This window comes from Sceloporus undulatus, chromosome 5 (genome assembly GCF_019175285.1).
Source record: "Sceloporus undulatus isolate JIND9_A2432 ecotype Alabama chromosome 5, SceUnd_v1.1, whole genome shotgun sequence".
NCBI lineage: Eukaryota > Metazoa > Chordata > Lepidosauria > Squamata > Phrynosomatidae > Sceloporus > Sceloporus undulatus.
Genome location: NC_056526.1, coordinates 28,377,771 through 28,395,862, shown reverse-complemented (window position 1 = coordinate 28,395,862; position 18,092 = coordinate 28,377,771). Strand labels below are relative to the sequence as shown.

At 38.5% G+C, this 18,092-nt stretch overlaps 2 protein-coding genes across 5 annotated transcripts in view; both read right to left on the bottom strand.

The window, feature by feature from the left end:
* The window catches only part of TXNRD1 (thioredoxin reductase 1), a 170,157-nt gene that overhangs the window by 125,567 nt on the left and 26,498 nt on the right, over window positions 1-18,092 (bottom strand). The window lies entirely within an intron of this gene.
* The window catches only part of HCFC2 (host cell factor C2), a 91,627-nt gene continuing 74,780 nt past the window's right edge, over window positions 1,246-18,092 (bottom strand). For 2 of the 4 annotated variants that reach the window (XM_042469792.1, XM_042469793.1), the window contains exons 10-16: window positions 15,535-15,652; window positions 15,009-15,209; window positions 13,699-13,763; window positions 12,040-12,180; window positions 10,967-11,152; window positions 10,043-10,328; window positions 1,246-7,354 (exon numbers count right to left, since the gene is read on the bottom strand). In XM_042469792.1, coding sequence (XP_042325726.1) covers window positions 7,329-7,354; window positions 10,043-10,328; window positions 10,967-11,152; window positions 12,040-12,180; window positions 13,699-13,763; window positions 15,009-15,209; window positions 15,535-15,652 — 1,023 coding nt within the window. In that variant the 3' untranslated portion in view covers window positions 1,246-7,328. Of the gene's footprint in view, window positions 7,355-10,042; window positions 10,329-10,966; window positions 11,153-12,039; window positions 12,181-13,698; window positions 13,764-15,008; window positions 15,210-15,534; window positions 15,653-18,092 lie in introns of those variants that run through there. The other 2 variants (XM_042469794.1, XM_042469796.1) reach the window with 2 other exon arrangements.

The window sequence follows — 18,092 nt, the reverse complement described above, 5'->3', positions numbered from 1 at the left end:
TCTAGGAATCTCTAGGTCCTCCAGTGCAACTCTGTGGTCAATGTCCAACATACACTGACCATAGAATGGCACTGGAGTAGCTACAAATGGTCTTTCAGTGCAACTTTTAGTTAAAGTTGACCACAGAGTTGCACTGGAGGACCTAGACAATCTTAGAAAGAACATATTAATGAAATCCGTGAATAATCAAATCTGCAAATATGGAGGGATGACTTTATATCCCAGTCAGTAGAGAGATGGCACTGCCACATGATGCAGTAACCAGATGGTTCTGAAACTATTCCATGTTTGGATGGGATACTGCCTAAAACCTCTTGAGTTTTTGTAATACTTTATAGAGTTCCAATAAGGAAGAAAGAAAATACTTCAAAAAGTGAAAGCTTTTTGGGATCAAAACTGAACTCAGACTGAATTATCAATGGACTACAATCCTGAGCAGATTGTAAAAAACTGAACATCTGTCCAAATGTCATAGTTTTAAAATTAATGATTAATGAGCTGACTTTTGATTTGTAACAGGACTATATTAATTTAATCATTTCAGCTATTGGTTCCTTCTGTTACAACTGCATAACTGCCATGTGTCACTTTGATGGAAGCTTCCACTTTCCAGCATGGTTGCTCTTCATGTCCAAACAGTAGATTATCTTGATTAGAACTGCAAGTGCTTTTTACAGAATGGCATTACATATATTCTCACAATCCATATGGAATCCTAGATGTGCTTTGTAATTGGCTTAATTTTGTAAGTAAGACGACCCTATACACGGGGGGGGGGGGGACTATGAAAGGTAGAGATTGCTTGCTCGTTTGTCCCCTCTAGTTGCTGAGATTTCAGAAGGTACAGTGGGCACCTGGTATCTGCTGAAGTTTGGTTTTAGGACCCTGGTAGAGACCAAAATCTGGATGCTCAAGTACCATCATATACAATGGCATACCTTACATAAAATGGCAAAATCAAGGTTTCCTTTTGGGATTTATAAAAAAAATATTTTCAAGCTGTGGATGATTAAATCAATGGATATGGAGGATGACTGTATATATAAAGTATAAATTATCTTTTGACACTTTTAAAGCTGAAACTGATTTAAAGGACTTAATTTTTAAAGAAACTGAATCGTCCAAAATCAACAGATACACCATGTGACTGTGATACATGACTGCCTCCTCTAAAGATGGTCACCAGTTTTAAATGTTTCATTGGCTCAACTAGATACCATGCTGTTTTAAAGTACACAAACACCATTAGTAGGACAAATCACTTTATTATTACAAACAATGCTACTTTTATTTTGTACAAAATATTGGATTTCTTTGTAGAGATCACTTCAGTCACAGGTCGTAAAACAATAATGATCTGGATTTACCTATCTCTACATTCCAGTTTTTGTTAGTCAATGGCTTACCAATGTGCTCTACTTCAAAACTATGTTCAAATATTGCTATAAATCATACACAAAAATGGCTGTGTTCAGATGATTGTGTCTCAGCTTAATAAGCCAAAATATGAATTAGCATTTTGCATCTTTGCTACCCCAGTCATCATCACAGAAAATTCCAGTTATTCACAGTTTCAAACTAAACCAAATTCAACACATGGCTTAACAGACTGGCTTTTCTAACCATGTTCATATATCCAAATATTAGTCCTGACTAATATGGGCCACTGAATCACTGAAACTTAAGCATTAACTCAAGTCCCATTGTTTCAGTGTGCATATTCTACTTGGACTAGAGAGTTGGATATAGGCCACTGTTTCCTGAAACAAGAGACATTACTTAAGTGCTGGCTTCCTGGTATGCTTACCTCACAAAGATAGGAGCAAAATCACTTTTGAGCAAGGCCAAAATGGTCTTTCACATTGGCTTTCAAACTGTGACTTCATTATCTGAATTTGGCCAGTTTCTTATTCACATAGCTAGATGCCCATAGTCACAAAACATTTTCAGTTAAAGTGATGGAGTATGTCATAAACTACATAGACATTTTCTATTTATAATTTTCATACTAAGTCTATTATTCCTTGAAATTACTACAGGGTGGATTCAGATTTATACAAGATGTTACACATATTTTACAAAAGCAAACAACAAGAGCTTTTACTAGATTCTCATATAGCCAAATTTATATTTTAAATGAACTTACAGTGGGTCAGATGACAAATATATTGATTAGAGACTAAATAAAATAGGTTTCAAATATAAACTCTGAATTGAGATTTATATATTTTAAGTGCTATTGAGAGAAGCAGGCCACAAAAATAGTTATACAATATAAAAATGGGGAGAGGCAACAACAGAAAACCGGTATACATGGTACTAATTGTTGGCTATAGGAGGGAACAAGACATATGACAAATTATGTAATAGCCTATGGGCATGAGCACATTGACACTGAAAATCATGTCTGGATGAACACTACCATAAATTCACCTTTGGTAGTCATGACATACTTTTAAAAACAAGTGCAGAAATATATGAACTCAAAGTGCAAAAATACAGATATATTCAACAGATCATATTGTTAAGTACTGTATATACAATCAAAAGTTATTAGTAGCTAAGAAGCCACACAACAAAATTCTAACATTCTGTCACAGCATCCCTTCCTAACAAAAAGTTTTTTTAAAAATCTCACAACTCTTTTGAGCCTCCCCTAATTTATAAAGGTATAAATTTTCACTCCATGGTCACTGGCAGATCTGGATCCAATCCAGAATTGGAAGTAGTGTATGGGGAGAATAGAGTGGAGGGAAGCACACTGCTTGTCTATGACAAGTGAGGGAAGAAACTACACATTCTTGGCAATCTGTGTACCTTCTCAAGAAAGGCTCTGTCTTTGAAGACTATGACTGCATACGTTTCCAAAATTTTTCACAGTACTAGTTAGAACAATCTAAGGCAGTCTTTCCCAACTGGTTACCTTCTTAGTGTGTTGAAGCTCAACTCCCCACCATCCTCAGCCAGCCACAGCCATTGGAAGGCTAATCAAATTTCACTAAATTCAGTATTCACTGAAAACAGGGATGGGAATGGTGTGGCGTTCCAGATGCTGTCAGACTGTAACGCTTAGTATTTGTCACCATTGGCTATGCTGGCAAGGGCAGCTGGGAGCTGCTGTTCAGGAAGAGCTGTACTTTGCTCACCTCTGATTGTGTGGTTTTAATTGCTAAGAACAATCAGAATATTGCAACTGTTCCAAATGTTGTTTTCTGACATGGGTGTTACACAAAATCCATTAGAAAGGGTATCTGTCAAGGTGAACAAATGAATCTTAATTTCAGTCTGTGCACGTTGTCAGAACCAAAACCTAGATACAATGGCCAAGACATGTAACTCCACACATGCAGTTCCATGTCCTCCTACCACTCAACAGCTCTCAAGCCCCACTGGGGACCTGGCTGCTTTTGTTGCAGTGGGGAGGGGAAGGTAATTCAGACCACACAGAAACAGCTGGTCTCAGCTCAGTTTGGGGGGGGGGAATGAAGGCATGTTCTCAAATGGAGTGCATTCACCTTTTTCTTTCCCCAAGAGCTCAGAGAAGCTGAATCTTCATGGTCTGAATTGTCTTCCCCCTCTGTCCCCTTCCTTCTGGCAAGGAGCACCAGCAACCTTTCTCAGCGCTTGAAGGCTACCAGGCATGGGAGGTTTGGGGCTGAAGGACAAGGGTGATAGAATAGCTCTCTGTACCCTGTAACAAAAAGGGACTTACATATGCATGTCATTAGTCATCATTAGATAGGCAATATAACTGATACTCCTTTTCCAATAGGTTTTTGAAAATTCATCTCAGAAAAAGTTTAATATGTGAAGTGAAATGCCTATTATGAACTGGATGCATAACTCATTTAACTGAGTGTGCAATGACAACAACAGCTTGGCATATTTGGCTTAATATGCCAAATTCATGTAGTTACATACAACTGAAGCCACTGCCACACAAAATTGATGCAACTTTTTCCGTTCTTGAGGAATAGCCAATGGAAAGTGCTACTTAGTTTCTTATCAATTCCAGAAGGCTTTACAGACATTTCCTGCTTTTTCTTTCATGGCATTATAGATTGTGCTGCAGTATTTAAAGCTGCATCAGCAAGACCAGTGTAATACTGGTGTTCTACTGTTGGGAGAGGAGTGGCCACAATTTATTTTTTGATGCACTGAATCTCTTCATGGTCTTTTGACTGAGTATTTCTCACTGTATTAATCATTTCTAAGGTTGAAGCTGAAGGATCTCAACTGAAAACTTACGTTATTTAAAAACAGACCTTACTGTGTGACTTTCAGCAAGTCACTTTCTCTCAGCATTACTTTTCCTGCCTGAAAAATGGGACTACAAGTGGCCTTCCCCCAAGAAATTTGCAAGTATGAAGAAATGATTGTAAAGCACTAGCATTACTATAATCCACTTTAAAACTGATCTTGTAGATCAAATGATTCCCATCTTACTTTAGGCATTGATGGAAAAATGAAGTGCAAAATAGTCACTTTATTGCACATACGCATCTAACCAGGTTTCAATATAAAACAAACATTTTTAAAATCTTATTTAGATAGGAAAGGGTAAAGTCCACAGGAACCTGCCCAAGAGCCCATTCAAATGAATGTAAGTAGCACTGCCATTTCTAACAAAGTGTTCCTGCAGGATTGTCCCTTTATGCTATATTAATCTAGTATACTGGCATAATTCAGACATTTTACACTGTATTTTGGTAAACAATTATTTTTTTACAATGGCATCCAAATGCCTCTAGTTAGTACACTTGTGTGGTTAGGAACAGATTAACATTCCTATTGAAAAGCTGCTTCCCACGCAACGTTTTTGCTACAAAAGGTGTAGGATAAAGATTTACATTGCCACCTGTGAATACCAACCAGGTGTCTATTCTGCTGTGTGCAAACAGTTTTCATTCTACACCAAAGCAGGCAAAATGTGAAGGGGGTTGAAGCAGCTGGCACATTAGTGATAAGATGATTAATATTAAACCCCATTATTAGGATATGAAAGTAAGGCCAAAAACAGCCACTAAGAAAACTCATGAAAAAAGAAAATGTATCCCATAGAAACATGCAAATATGTGCAAATCTGCTTTAACTTTTAGACCAAAACATAATTTCTGGAAGTAACACAAGATGTTACAAAGTTAAATTCATGTTTAGTGCAAAATAGCATGAATATACCAAAACAAAGCATACAGTTTTCTTTTCCATTTTTCCAAATGAAGCACTCATTAAGGAGGACTTTAACATGTAAAACTCTTGTAAACGTTCAAAATATCTACAAATTTAGCACTTCTATGCCCATGAGAAACCAATAGCAGTGCATTTATACTGAGTTTGCTTTTCATAACAGAAGTGCCTAATTTAACAACTTGCATATCATTGGGATATTTTCAAAGGTTATAATATGTGTTTAAAAACACTAGAAAAATCTTTACAAAAATGAATATATTAAAATATTCTATACATTTTAAGTTACTATAAATGAAAATATTTGACTTCCAATAGCATGAATATGAAATACAAGCCAGAAGAATAACAAAGCTACATATAGAGCAAGACTGGAATGAGCAATATCTACACATTTATGATCTTTCAGACTGCATTTAGTGCATCTTCAGACCTGTATCTGTTTCCCATGTGATGTCACCATATCTGACTCAGAGTTTGTTGGAAGACTTGCCTCTGGCATCACATCCATTGTAAAGCAAGGGTGGGAAGCATGTTACCCTCAGTACTGCCAGCATCACTTGCCACTGGCTATGTTTGTTCCGCCTTCTGAGGCTTGCTGTCTAGCATTGTAGGGTCACATGTTTCCTAGCTCTAATCTAAAAAGACCCTGGTTGTAGAATCCTGTGCATGTTTGCTCAGAAGTAATTCCCACTGAGTTCAATCAAATTTAGCTCAGTGTGTACAGGAATGGCATCTCAAGTGGAGACACACAACAGGCTGACCCTGGTTTCCAAAACGGTGACTGAAAACAGAATCTTTCTGTGAAAGACATTACTGATCTCTTAACTAACCATCATTTTAAGTAACTGTCATTTTTTAATTCCTGTTTAGATAAAATAATCAGTGCAATAAAGCACAGGACCTGCTGTCAGTGCAGAAACCAATGCTGTTATTCAGAGAGTTTGCCTATATAATGTTTTTTACTTGCTACATATTACTCCCACCAATATATCTGAAAACACGGGTGAAATTTGATATGGTTTTCTAGAAAACAGTATTCCAAGAATTATTCACTTTGTCACCACACCTTTTCAGATCTATGGATATATACTTTTGTAAATACAAACATAAATACTTCTGGATTTTTCCAGTTTTCTGTTGTGGGAGATTTGGAATGGAAACCCATGGTGGCAAGCTGTACATTGGAAACAACCTTATGTCACTATAATAAGCTGGGCATAGGGGGCAAAGGATATAAATCATATTGATCTGAAATAAATACAGTTGTAAATTATGATCAGATCGACCAGCAAGAAAGATAAAAAGGCAATTAGTGTGGCTTTTGAAGCCAAATAATTTTACATTCAGCATTTCCGGCTTGCTGCAGTATTCAAACAATTTGCTCTGCAATAGTTCCATGAACCATAATCCCCACTGGGGTGAAAATAACTATCATTCTTGGGAACGCTTTCTTTCAACACCTTCTCAAGTGGTTGTTGACCTAGCTCTCTCTGTTTTTTGGTGAAAACAGTTTAAGGAGAAAATCAACGCAACCTTATATGGGTTATTCCATCCCACCATACCTGGGTTTTCTTCCAACATTTTTCATTCCAAATTACCATCTTTCCTTTTTTTAATTTAGTGAAGTTTAAAATGCAACTGAGCATCTATCTACTCTAGGAACACAATAAGCTTTATAATGAGCCAAAACATTATCAAGCTAAATGTTGTCTGCTCTGATAATTAGTAACTCTCCAACATTTTGTGCAGGGTCGTCAGGTCCTAAGTGAAAATATACCAGGGATTGAACCTGAGGTCTTTGTGCACAAAGCATGTGTTCACTGAGCTATGGCTCATTCCTATGAGTTGGAAGCTAATGCATTGGTGGCTGGGGGCTATGTATTGGGAGCTACTGGAAGGAAGACTCTCCAAAAATTCAGATATATACATAACCCTCTCGACATGAGCCAGGGCCTCCAAAAAGACCACACTGCATAATGTAGTATAAAAAGTACAGTCAATGTGGGCCCAGTTCTGCATGTCTGTATGGCACTGATGCTGTGAAGTTAAGACATTGTAAAATGAAATGTCTGGAAGATTTACATGATATTATGAGTTGTAACTGCTACTCCACAACTTGCTGTAATAATATGCCACTTCTATTTTGAACCTGATGTTTTCATTTCTGCAAAAAAAGAGAAAATGTTGTTTAAAACTTTCAGCATTCAGAATAGACATGCTCAACTTAGATTTGGTTCAAATATGGTTTAATTCAGGAGTGAGGAATGAACCACTGGGGAAGGGAAAACTTCCAAGTAGCTGTATGAGTGGTGGTAGGGAGGGAACAGGCTGAAGGAGTGGTACTATTAGCCAAATTATTAGCAAGACAGCATTGCAGTTTGAACGATCTAGTGCTTTTATGAAAAAATGTATTAAAAAGTAAAATAAAAACCAAACAACGAGGGGCCTTTGGAGTACAAATAGAAGGAGACTATGAAGACTACAAACTGGAAAAACAACTGGAAACAAAGGGAAATCAGGATTGGGGGACTCTCACATCTCACATCACAACCCACATCATGGGCAGACATTCACAAATGTACTGAAATAGGCTGTTCTTATAAAACACACTAGCTGAGGTTTAAAAGAACCCCAAAAGGAAAATGTCACAAGAAGTGACATTAAACAGAAGAGAATGCTGACACTTCCGCATGCTATTGCCTAGTTAGTACCCTTATTTAATGTTAGAATATAACTTGCTGTGCTAAATAGAAAGAGAGAAAAATCTCAACCAGCTGGCAAAGGAGAAGAAAAACTGAAAGGGAGAGAGGAAAGAGCAAAGGTAGTAACTGTTTAGAACATTGGTCTCTTGCCCTGAACAGCTGACACAAGGGAAAAACCCAATGGTCATGGATTTACCCTTCCTGGCAATGCTGCATTCCAAATTCCTCAAAAAATGATCTGGAAGAACTCTCAGTGGTCCTGACTTCTATATCTAAGATCAATCCTGTGTCTTACAGGAGTCCGGATACTACTTACTTCTTGTTTTCTTTTGGATAAAGCAATTGGAACAGTACATACAAACAATGTCTTATTTGCCTTCAATATTTACCTCAAGGACTTTGAGGCATCTGATACTTGTTTATTTCCGCCTAAGACCATAGTATAGAACAGTGGTTCCCAAACTTTGGTCCTCCAGCTATTTTTGACATCAAAGTCCAGAAACCCCAATCAGCTTGGCCAACAGTATGGAAGCTGAACTGAAAAACATCAGGAAGATCAAAGTTTGGGAATCGTTGCTATATAGGGATTCCCCCAGATGACCCAAGCAAAGGTGGAGCAAAGTCTGCATCTCACTGAGTTATAAGGCCTTTGTTTCTATTATGTCTGTGAGGATATCTGCTGATTATATTTGAAGTCCTGCTGTATCTGATGGAACATTGGCACCAAAGACTCCCCAACAGTTATCTGCAGGACTTGAATATGAAAATCTGTGCCTTTGCACAAAGCAATGAATTCAGATACCTTTACCTTAGGCAAACTCCAGCAGGTGGTATAATTTTTACAGTTATGAACATACTTTATCTTTTTGGGTACCTCTTTTTTATATCCCATGCAAGCACTTATCATAATGTTTGCTTTCTGAAGGGGACAGAAGATATCCTCTCTTTGCTGAAATGATTGCTGCTCACTGCTGGATTGTTGCTCAAGAGTTATTGATCGACCAGTAGTATACATTTGTAACCCAGGCTACTATTCCATAATATTTCTCTGTTACTTTTTTATGTCAAAGCTTCTACTTCTGTGGTTCTTGGGACTCTGGGGGTTGTTTTTACTCTTTGCTTTTGTTCATTTTGCTATAGCACTTCCAAAAATAGAAGAGGATTGTTCCTCCACTAGGGAATGCACTTCAAACATAATCCACACATTCCTGCCTTATCAGAGCAAATGGGAGGCGCAACCCATCCAAGGATATTCTCCAGTTGCTGCAGAACATGATCGTATCATGGAAAGTCTACAATCCTACAGTTCCCTCTGAGTTCCATCTTCATTTATTATTTTCAGATATTTTTTTATTGTAAGCAAGCAAGATATAAATATTATTGTAATACAGGGCAAGGTATAAATATTTTCATCATCATCATAATCTCCTCCTCAGCATGATAGTTCCTGCAGGATAAGACTAAAGGCCCATTTAGTCCTGCTGTATCCAATAGCAGTTCCTCCCATTAGTCCCCTGAACACTTGGTTTTCAATGGTATACTACCCTGAGGACAAAGGCTCTTTTTTACCTATATTAAAGCCAATTCCCTGAGGATAGAAAATGAAACATAAAGCTGGAGGCACAATTGGCCAGCAGCTTTCTGTTTTGCAGACCTGCTGCTTGCAGTGCTTGGACAGAATTGCGGTCCGACAATGTTACACCATTTAGACTAACAGCCTTATTACACAAGAAAAGAAAGTGGAAATGGAGCCGGAGAGCAGTGCCTTTTCCCATGCCTTACCATTTGATGTCATAGTGCTTGTTCTCAGGCTGTAAAGGTGCATATTTTTTCTAGCTTCAAAAATCTGTCCAACAAAAGACATGCTTTTACGACCGTCTCCCTCAGGAAGAGATCTGAATTGCTACAATTTCAGTCTGGAAGGCAGAGAAAAAGGCACTACTCTCCAGTTCCACTTTCTTTTTTCATGCAATAAGGCTCAAATTGTTCCTGTGCTTCCAACACTGATCAGTAAACTGTGCCTTGAAATTGTGACCCAAAAGCCCTTGATGTAAATTTCAATGCTAAATGTGATATTTGTGAAATCAAGTTTTCAAACATTAACTGACATATTACAAAGAAATATGTTGGGCATATTTCACTTTCTTTACCTTGGAGCCACCGAACTTGCGTGGCTGGTCCATATCCCCTCTCATTCTTGGCTGAGATCCGGAACACAATGGCAGGTTTGGATGTGTGATCAACATGGGCATTTGCAAGCTGTGCAGCAGTCACTGTACATGAGGTCTTAAGGCCACAATAGATTTTCATAAACATAAGCTGGCTAGGATTCTCATGGAGCTGGGTGGTTCTTATAGCCAGGTAGGCTGAATATTCCAAGATATTTCCTGAAGGTGAAACAGGAGGCTCCCATGAAAGGTGAATACAATCAGCACTCTGAAGAGGAGGAAATAACATCCACATCATGTACAATTTCTATTTCACACTCAGTATGTAGAAAAAGAGTATTGTACGGAGCAAAGCCTAATGTGCTGATCATTGTAGCTCCTAATTTCAGTGATGGGAGGATTTGTTAAGGTTCCTCAAGAATGTGCTAAAAACAAAACTTACAAGCTCAGAGGCACTCTTTGTTATTACATTTGATCATTCAAGACTGTGCTTGGATCCTGGGGGGGGGGGGGGGGGGTGATACCCATACTGCCAAGGACAGAGGTGGAAAACATGTGGCTCTCCAGATACTGTTAGCCTGCAACTTTCACCAGCCCTAGCCAACAAACTTAAGAGTGAAAGAAGTTGGGAGCTGAAGTCCAACAACATCTAAAGAACCAGAAGTTTACCACCCAAGGATAATGGGGACTTAGTATTTGTACCCATCAAACTTCACATGCATCACCTGAGTAATCGCTCTAAAAATCCTGTAAGGAAGACTATAAAATTAGTAACATTATACAGATATATGGGATTGGAGCTGTGAATAGTATCTTAATACTCAGAATAAGAGCAAACTCCAAAGTTGCCTTTCCAAGCCTGCACAGTACTAAACTTATACATCTGTTTGCCTATTAGATTCTCACCTTGCTAATTTTGACAATGGAAGGTGCTCCAGGAAATCCAGGGATGCAGGTCTTAAATTCACTGATTTTACTGAATGGCCCTACACCACAGCCATTAATGGCAGCAACTCGGAACCTGTATAAAGTGCCAGGAGCAAGATCCTGTTTCTTAAGTAAAGTGTCATTTGGAACATCTACATTGTCTACCTAAGCAAAACAAAACAAAGATGAACTAATCATTCATTTATTTCATAATTTTACAACAATCCAAAGAAACCAACTCTAGCATGTTTCTTTGCAGACTGGACATCTAGAACCTGTGCCTGATTTATGTTAATACATGTTGAGTCTCCTTTATCCAGAATTCTGAAATCCAAAATATTCCAAAAACTAAAACTTTTTTTGTAGGTGGCTGAGATAGCAACAAATTTGCTTTCCGATGATTCAATGTAAACAATGTAAACAAACTTTGTTTCATGCACAAATTGTATAAAATTACCTTCAATATATGTGCATAAAGTGTATATGAAACATAAATGAATTTTGTGTTTAGACTGGGGTACCATCTCCAGTTCATATATGCAAATAAGGGTATTACAAAATTTTAAAAAATCCATTTTTTTGGTCCCAAGCATTTTGGATAAGGGAGATTCAACCTATAATACAATCCACCCATTAGTGATGTAAAGATATACCTGTACAGAATGTACTCCCACCAAATGTGAATGCTGTAAAAACCTAGTGATATTGATAAGATACATTCAAATCTCTCCCATTGTAATGAATGAGATTTAATTGAGCTTAACTCTGAATGTTGGTCATGGACCTGTCACTCTAGGGGACAGAGATCTTAAAATAACTTGAGGTAGGAGGCAACCATGAAGGTGAAACTATTGCAAGACTACAATGGCAATAATCAGAATCACAGAAGACAACAGATATAAGAAAAAAGCAATAGAACTACACTCTGCAAAGACTGATTCTAAATTCTTTTACCTGAATATTCTAAAATGTTTCCCTCTGCCTTTATAATCATTGCAGGTGTTTTGTTTTTTGTTTTTAAAAATCAGAAGACAAATTCAATAAAAACTTACCTTGCCAGAAATTATGGCCTTTTCTTCTGATAGCAAATAGAATTGGTTTACTAAAGCACTGTTGCTTTGAAAAATGCCAACATCATACCACTTTCTTTCTTGTGTTCTCACTCTTCTATTCTGCTTTGGTGGTGAAGTTTTCTAGGATTCAGAGAACACGTTTCATTAAGGTATGGGTGGTATACATAACAATAATTTATAATATAAACATACATACTGCTAAGTTACTTGATATGAAGAAGAAGAAAGAGAAAGACCTTGTCTTTTTTCACATTGGCAACAGAAGTCCTGCCAATAGCACAGAGAGTATATACTTTATCATAAACAGTGAGCCCTTGGTATCCACTGGAGTTTGGCTCTAGGACACACCATGGATACCAAAATCTGAGGATGCTCAAGTCCCATTAAATACAATGTTATAGTAAAATGGTGTCCCTTATATAAAATGACAAAATCAATATTTGCTTTTGGGAATTTATAGAACAATTTTTTTAATATCTTCAAACCATGGACGGTTGAATATGAAGATAAAGAATCCGTGGATAAGGAGGATTGACTGCATATGCATTGGCATGATATCAGCATAAAACAATCAAACATGTATGCAATGCTTTTCTGGTCTTCAAAGCATACATTTTCTCACCAATTATTACAAGAACTCTCTCATTAAGCTATTATAACATCTCTATGTTGAAGTGGAGCAGAGGCTCAATAATAGCAGCTTCTCAATTTTGATGGCTAGAAATTATTGCCCCTTTTCATTGATTTTATGAAAAAATATTTAGAAAATCACATCTCCAATTGTCATATATACTTTTCCACCTTTGAATTGGGACCATACATTTGTTATGTTATTCTGAAAAATAAAAAAATGTTTCTGTTTATATGGATTTTTAGTTATTCTTTTACAGCCTTTTTCATTGCATTGTGGTTTATATACGATATTTCTGCAGAACTGAATCAAGAGATTGCAGGACAATATCTAAACTAATGGCATGCAGGATGCCATCCTATATATTAGCCTTGTAAATGAGCCTTCACTGCTTACTCATCTGTATATTTTACAAGCTTGATGGATCTGACAGAAGAGGGAGAGTTCTTGTAATCTTGCATCAGACCCTCAGCCTTTTATTCTTTGGCAGAAAGGAGGGACATTGTGTTCTGCCTCTTCTCTGTTGGCCCTCACACTCACCTGTATGAAATTGTTATAGCTATCAAGCTAGTGCTTAAATACAAAACTGATTAGAGCAGGGGTGAGCAAGATTTTGCTACATATGTAATCCTACCAGGTTTTGAGCCTGCCCATTTCCCCACTGCCTCCAGCTGCCTCTAAATTGGTTGTTATATTGGCAAAGAAGTGTGCTTTCCCTGTAAAGTGAGGTGCATAATGAACATCCACCTTGTGTGTGTATGTGGTGGGGGAAGACGTTGCTGCCACTACCAAGACAAATTCAAAGGCGCAGGAGAGTATATTGCAATTCATAGTGGGATTGAGGGGACACACAGCTATGCAAAAATCACGCCCTCTGCATTAGAGTTAGAGAAAGAGAGAGAGAGAAATTTAAAATAAATTTTTAAAATGATAATCTCTAGACGTTAAATCTTAGGTGAGCAAGTGTGACACATCAATATAATATGCCTTATTATACTAGTACTTACAGGCGACTGTATAGCTGAATCATGTGAGCTAACAGAAGTTGTTGAGGGCACAGCAGTCTCTTTAGCTTGAAGAAAAATCATATTTACATTTCAGTAAACACAGCTTTCAACAATATCCTTTAGATACATTTTAGAGATAATGCTTCATCAGTATAATGTATAACACACTTAGGTTCTTTTAAAAAAGAAATCCTAAAACTGCAACTATGTCAAGAATACACTCAAATACACACTAAGTGGTAGAAACAGGATTGAATGAATACACATTGTTGCTTTTAATAATATTTTAATAATAATATTTATTTATATTCCGCTTAATCACTTGGAATCCATGTGGATTACAACAATAAAAGAGGATACAGTTAAAATTCTAAAACCCCTATCCCTCCCCCCCAGCATAAAAACATAGTAATACTAAGAAGAGATTAAACCAGACAGATATTAAAACAATAGTATAAAATCACAGTTAAAATCAGTGGAAGATTTGTAAAAAAGAAATGTATAGTGGGGAGCAGATAGGATGGAAAAAGGGATGGAGAAAAAGGGAGAGAAGTGGAGTGGGGGGAGGCAGGAAAATAGAGGGGGACCTAGTTTGGAAAGGCCTGACTTACTTAATGACTTACTTAAAAACTCTGCACCAGGCATGGTGTATATATTATAAATGGCAGACACAGTGAATTTTGACACTGAAAAAAGCATACTTAATAAAATATTTTCAGTAAGTGTTCCATGTTAAAAAAATTAAATGAAATTTTTAGATGCAATGACTTTTAAAAATAGTGATAGAACTTGTTCAACCGATGGACAAAACAATTTTATTCAAAATTAAATAAACACGGACAAAACCATGGGAACAAAAAAGCTTCAATAGTATTTGAATGGCAAATACATTGAAACACTGAGTGAAAAAATGAAGATATCCAATAAAATAGATTCAACAGGGGAAATGATTCTCATAGGAAACTGTATATCTTGGAAAAGAAATTATTTATTACTAAAATACTCAACACACATAAAACCCATACTTTCATCTGGGTTTCATCTGTCACTGTGTGCCATCAAGTTGACCCTAAGGCAAACCTATCATGGGGTTTTCTTGACAAGTGAAGACTTTGTGGTTTGTTGGCAGACTTGAGCATAGGATTGCCTGAGTGGGCAAAAACCTTGTTTATATTGCATCTTAATAAGCTAAGACATGATCCAAACATATCACAGACTCTATGAAGTATGAGGTACACAGTCACAATGAAAAAGAAACTATAAATGTGATATTATGCCTCAAAATATACATTATGTGAAACATGTCAAACCTTCAGGTTTTGAAATGACTGCTGTTAATGAAGTTTCATCTTTCAAAACTGCCCCATTTGTACTTGATGACTCTGTTTTAACAGCCTGTTGGGATGTCATATTTTTTGCAGTAGAGATAATACTGGATACAGAAGTGTCCAGTTTTGAAATTCTTGAGTCAAAGTCAAGTAATTCATTTATACTGGCTGAGATCTGTGGACCTAAAACAAGGAGAGGAAAAAGCACAACACATACTAAGAGTGACCTCAAAAAAGGCAATGATCGCAAGCTTTGGGCTTGTCAGAAAGAGGTGTGGCCCCATGTCTCCTTTAGAATTGGGCCCAGCTTACATGTGCACCAAACTGAAATGACAGAAAACTTTACACCTGTAGAAACCTTCCCTACATTCACTGCAGAACCAACTGCTCTTGTGAAGATACTATTTGCACTCAACTCTACCTTGGTTATTTGATTAAACCAAACACATGTTTTTGTCCTATGTACAATTGCAAGTATACCTCACAGTTCTGATTACATTTTTCTTACCTAAAGTGCTACCAGGCAAACTTAAAGGGGTGCTGGGCTCTTTGGAAATGGAATGTTTTTTCTTTGCATGGTCAGGTTCTGGAACCTTTCCTTTAGTCTCCAAAATGGAAATTTGCACCTAAACAGGGGGAAGAAGCAGCAATCAGTTCATGATAATGACCTATTATTTCAGCCTCATAATCAAGGGAATCCTTCCTTACTTTATATCTAAGCTAGTTATGAAGTGGAGACAAAATCAGAAAGGTCTGCTTTTCATAGTGGGCAAACTGCAGCACCTGGACTGAGCCTATGAAATCCCCCCACCAATACAATCCCCGCCTCCACCTGCCTACCCAGCATTATTTTGGAGCATTTTTCCCCAAATCATGAAGAAAACTGCCAAAATATCTGAAAACACATGAAAGTACCTATACCTGACCTCCATAAGCACTCAGAATACTGTATTTTCTCTAATATCATTGTTTTTCTCTTCTGTTATTCTCAAAATGGTGACAGGATGTGCTGCAATATCACTTCCTATTGCAATTTTTTTTAGAGAGACTACCAAGGAAATTTGAGGTATTTGAGCTTGCTGTGCATGGGGATTTAGCCTAGAGGGTGGCTTGGAGGATAAATTGGTCCCTGGCCTCTATGCAGTTGCCCAGCTGTTTTTATGAGACAGCTAGCATGGTGTAATGCAGGGGTAGGCAACCTTTTTGAGTCGGGGGCCAGGTTGCTGTCCCTCAGACAACTGGGGGGGCCGAAGCTGGGGGTGGAGCTTCCACCCTCCAGGGGTGGAGCCATATGCCAGGGGTGGAGCTTCCACCTTCTGGGGGTGGAGCCACATGCCAGGGTGGAGCTTCCACCCTCCAGGGGTGGAGCCACACACTGGGGGTGGAGCTTCCAGCGAAGCATCATCATCATCATCACCACCACCACTATCATTGTTACAGCAGACCTTTGTTACAGCACTTTGGAAAGTCACACTGTCTCACCTTCATAAATAATAAAAATAATGAAATGAAATAAAAAGCAATAATAAAAATAATGAAATAAAACAACAAAAATAAGTGTTATATATTTTTAAAAAATAATGGAAAAAACCCAAGGCAGACCTGAAATGACTCACCTTTCCACCTCCTCCCCCTCTTTCTCATTGAGAGGGGATTTTGCAGAAAGAACACCCAGGGCAAGTAGTAGTAGTAATAATAATAATACTAATAAAATTACAAGCAAGGAAATTACTAAAATGCAATTGAAAATAAACTACAGCAAGCATGAACACAGTTTCAACTCTGAAAAGCCACAAGGTGCTCAGAGGGGATTTTGCAGAAAGAACACCCAGGGCAAGTAGTAATAATAATAACAACACTAATGAAGGTGCAAGCAAGGAAATTACTAAAATGCAATTGAAAATAAACTACAGCAAGCATGCACAGTTTCAACCCAGAAAAGCCACAAGGTGCTCAGAGGGGATTTTGCAGAAAGAAGACCCAGCTAACCCCCTCCCCCAATGAACCAACCTCTGGCTTTGAGGTGGCTGCACCTGCTGCTCTGGCTCCCTCGCTCTGTACTCCTTCCTTCTTCCTCCTCCTCCTCTCCCTGCTCTTAGGGAGGAGGAGGAGGAGGGCGGAGGGCGAGGTGGAGCCTGCTGCAGCCCCTGGAACCCTGTTGGAGTGCTACAGGGGCTGCACCAGGCCTCCTACATGGGCGCCGCCATTTTGTTTTTCAAAATGGCGGCCGAAATCTCGCGTGACTTTGCCATCCTGAGGTCACGCGAGACTTCGGCCGCCATTTTGAAAAACAAAATGGCGGCCGGAGCGGCGAGAAATCGGCGGCAATCACGGCAGACTGCACAGGGGCCGGTAAGAAGCCTTGGCGGCGCATCCGGGCCCGCGGGCCAGCAGGTTTGCCGACCCCTGGTGTAATGATTTGAATGTTGGACTAGGACTCTAAAGACCAGGGTTTGAATCTCTGCTCAGCCATGGAAAGCCCCGGATGACCTTGAGCAGGTACACTCTCTCAGCCTTAGAGGAAGGGAAAGGCAAAAACCATCTGAACAAATCTTGCTAAGAAACTCCTATGATAAGGTCACCATTAGTTGGAAATGACATGAAGGCACAAAACAACAACAACAACAACATTTCACTGTCAGGAATCAGCTGCCAAGGTACATAAGGGAAAAGAACAACCCAAGCCTCTGATAGGGTCCACACTAGACATGGTCTTTTAAACAGCTTCTGCAGTAATGAGTACTGTATTTTCTAGTGTATAAGACAACTCCCCCAACTTCTCCAGTTAAAATATAGTTTGGTATATACTCGCCGTATAAGACTACCCCTCTTCCAACGCATACCAAATAAAAATTAAAAAACCCACAACTTTTAAACTTCAACCCACTGGGGGAGCTAGCGCCTACGTGTGCCAGCTCCCCAGGCCTCTGCTGAGGTCTGCAAAGCCTACCTCGCATGCAGGCAATGCCCTGGCCTACTATAGGTCAAGTTAAGGGGGCCTGGTGCCCACACGCACCAGCTTGAGGGTCCTTTGGAGGCCTGGGAAGGTGGCAGCCCAGCCATGCG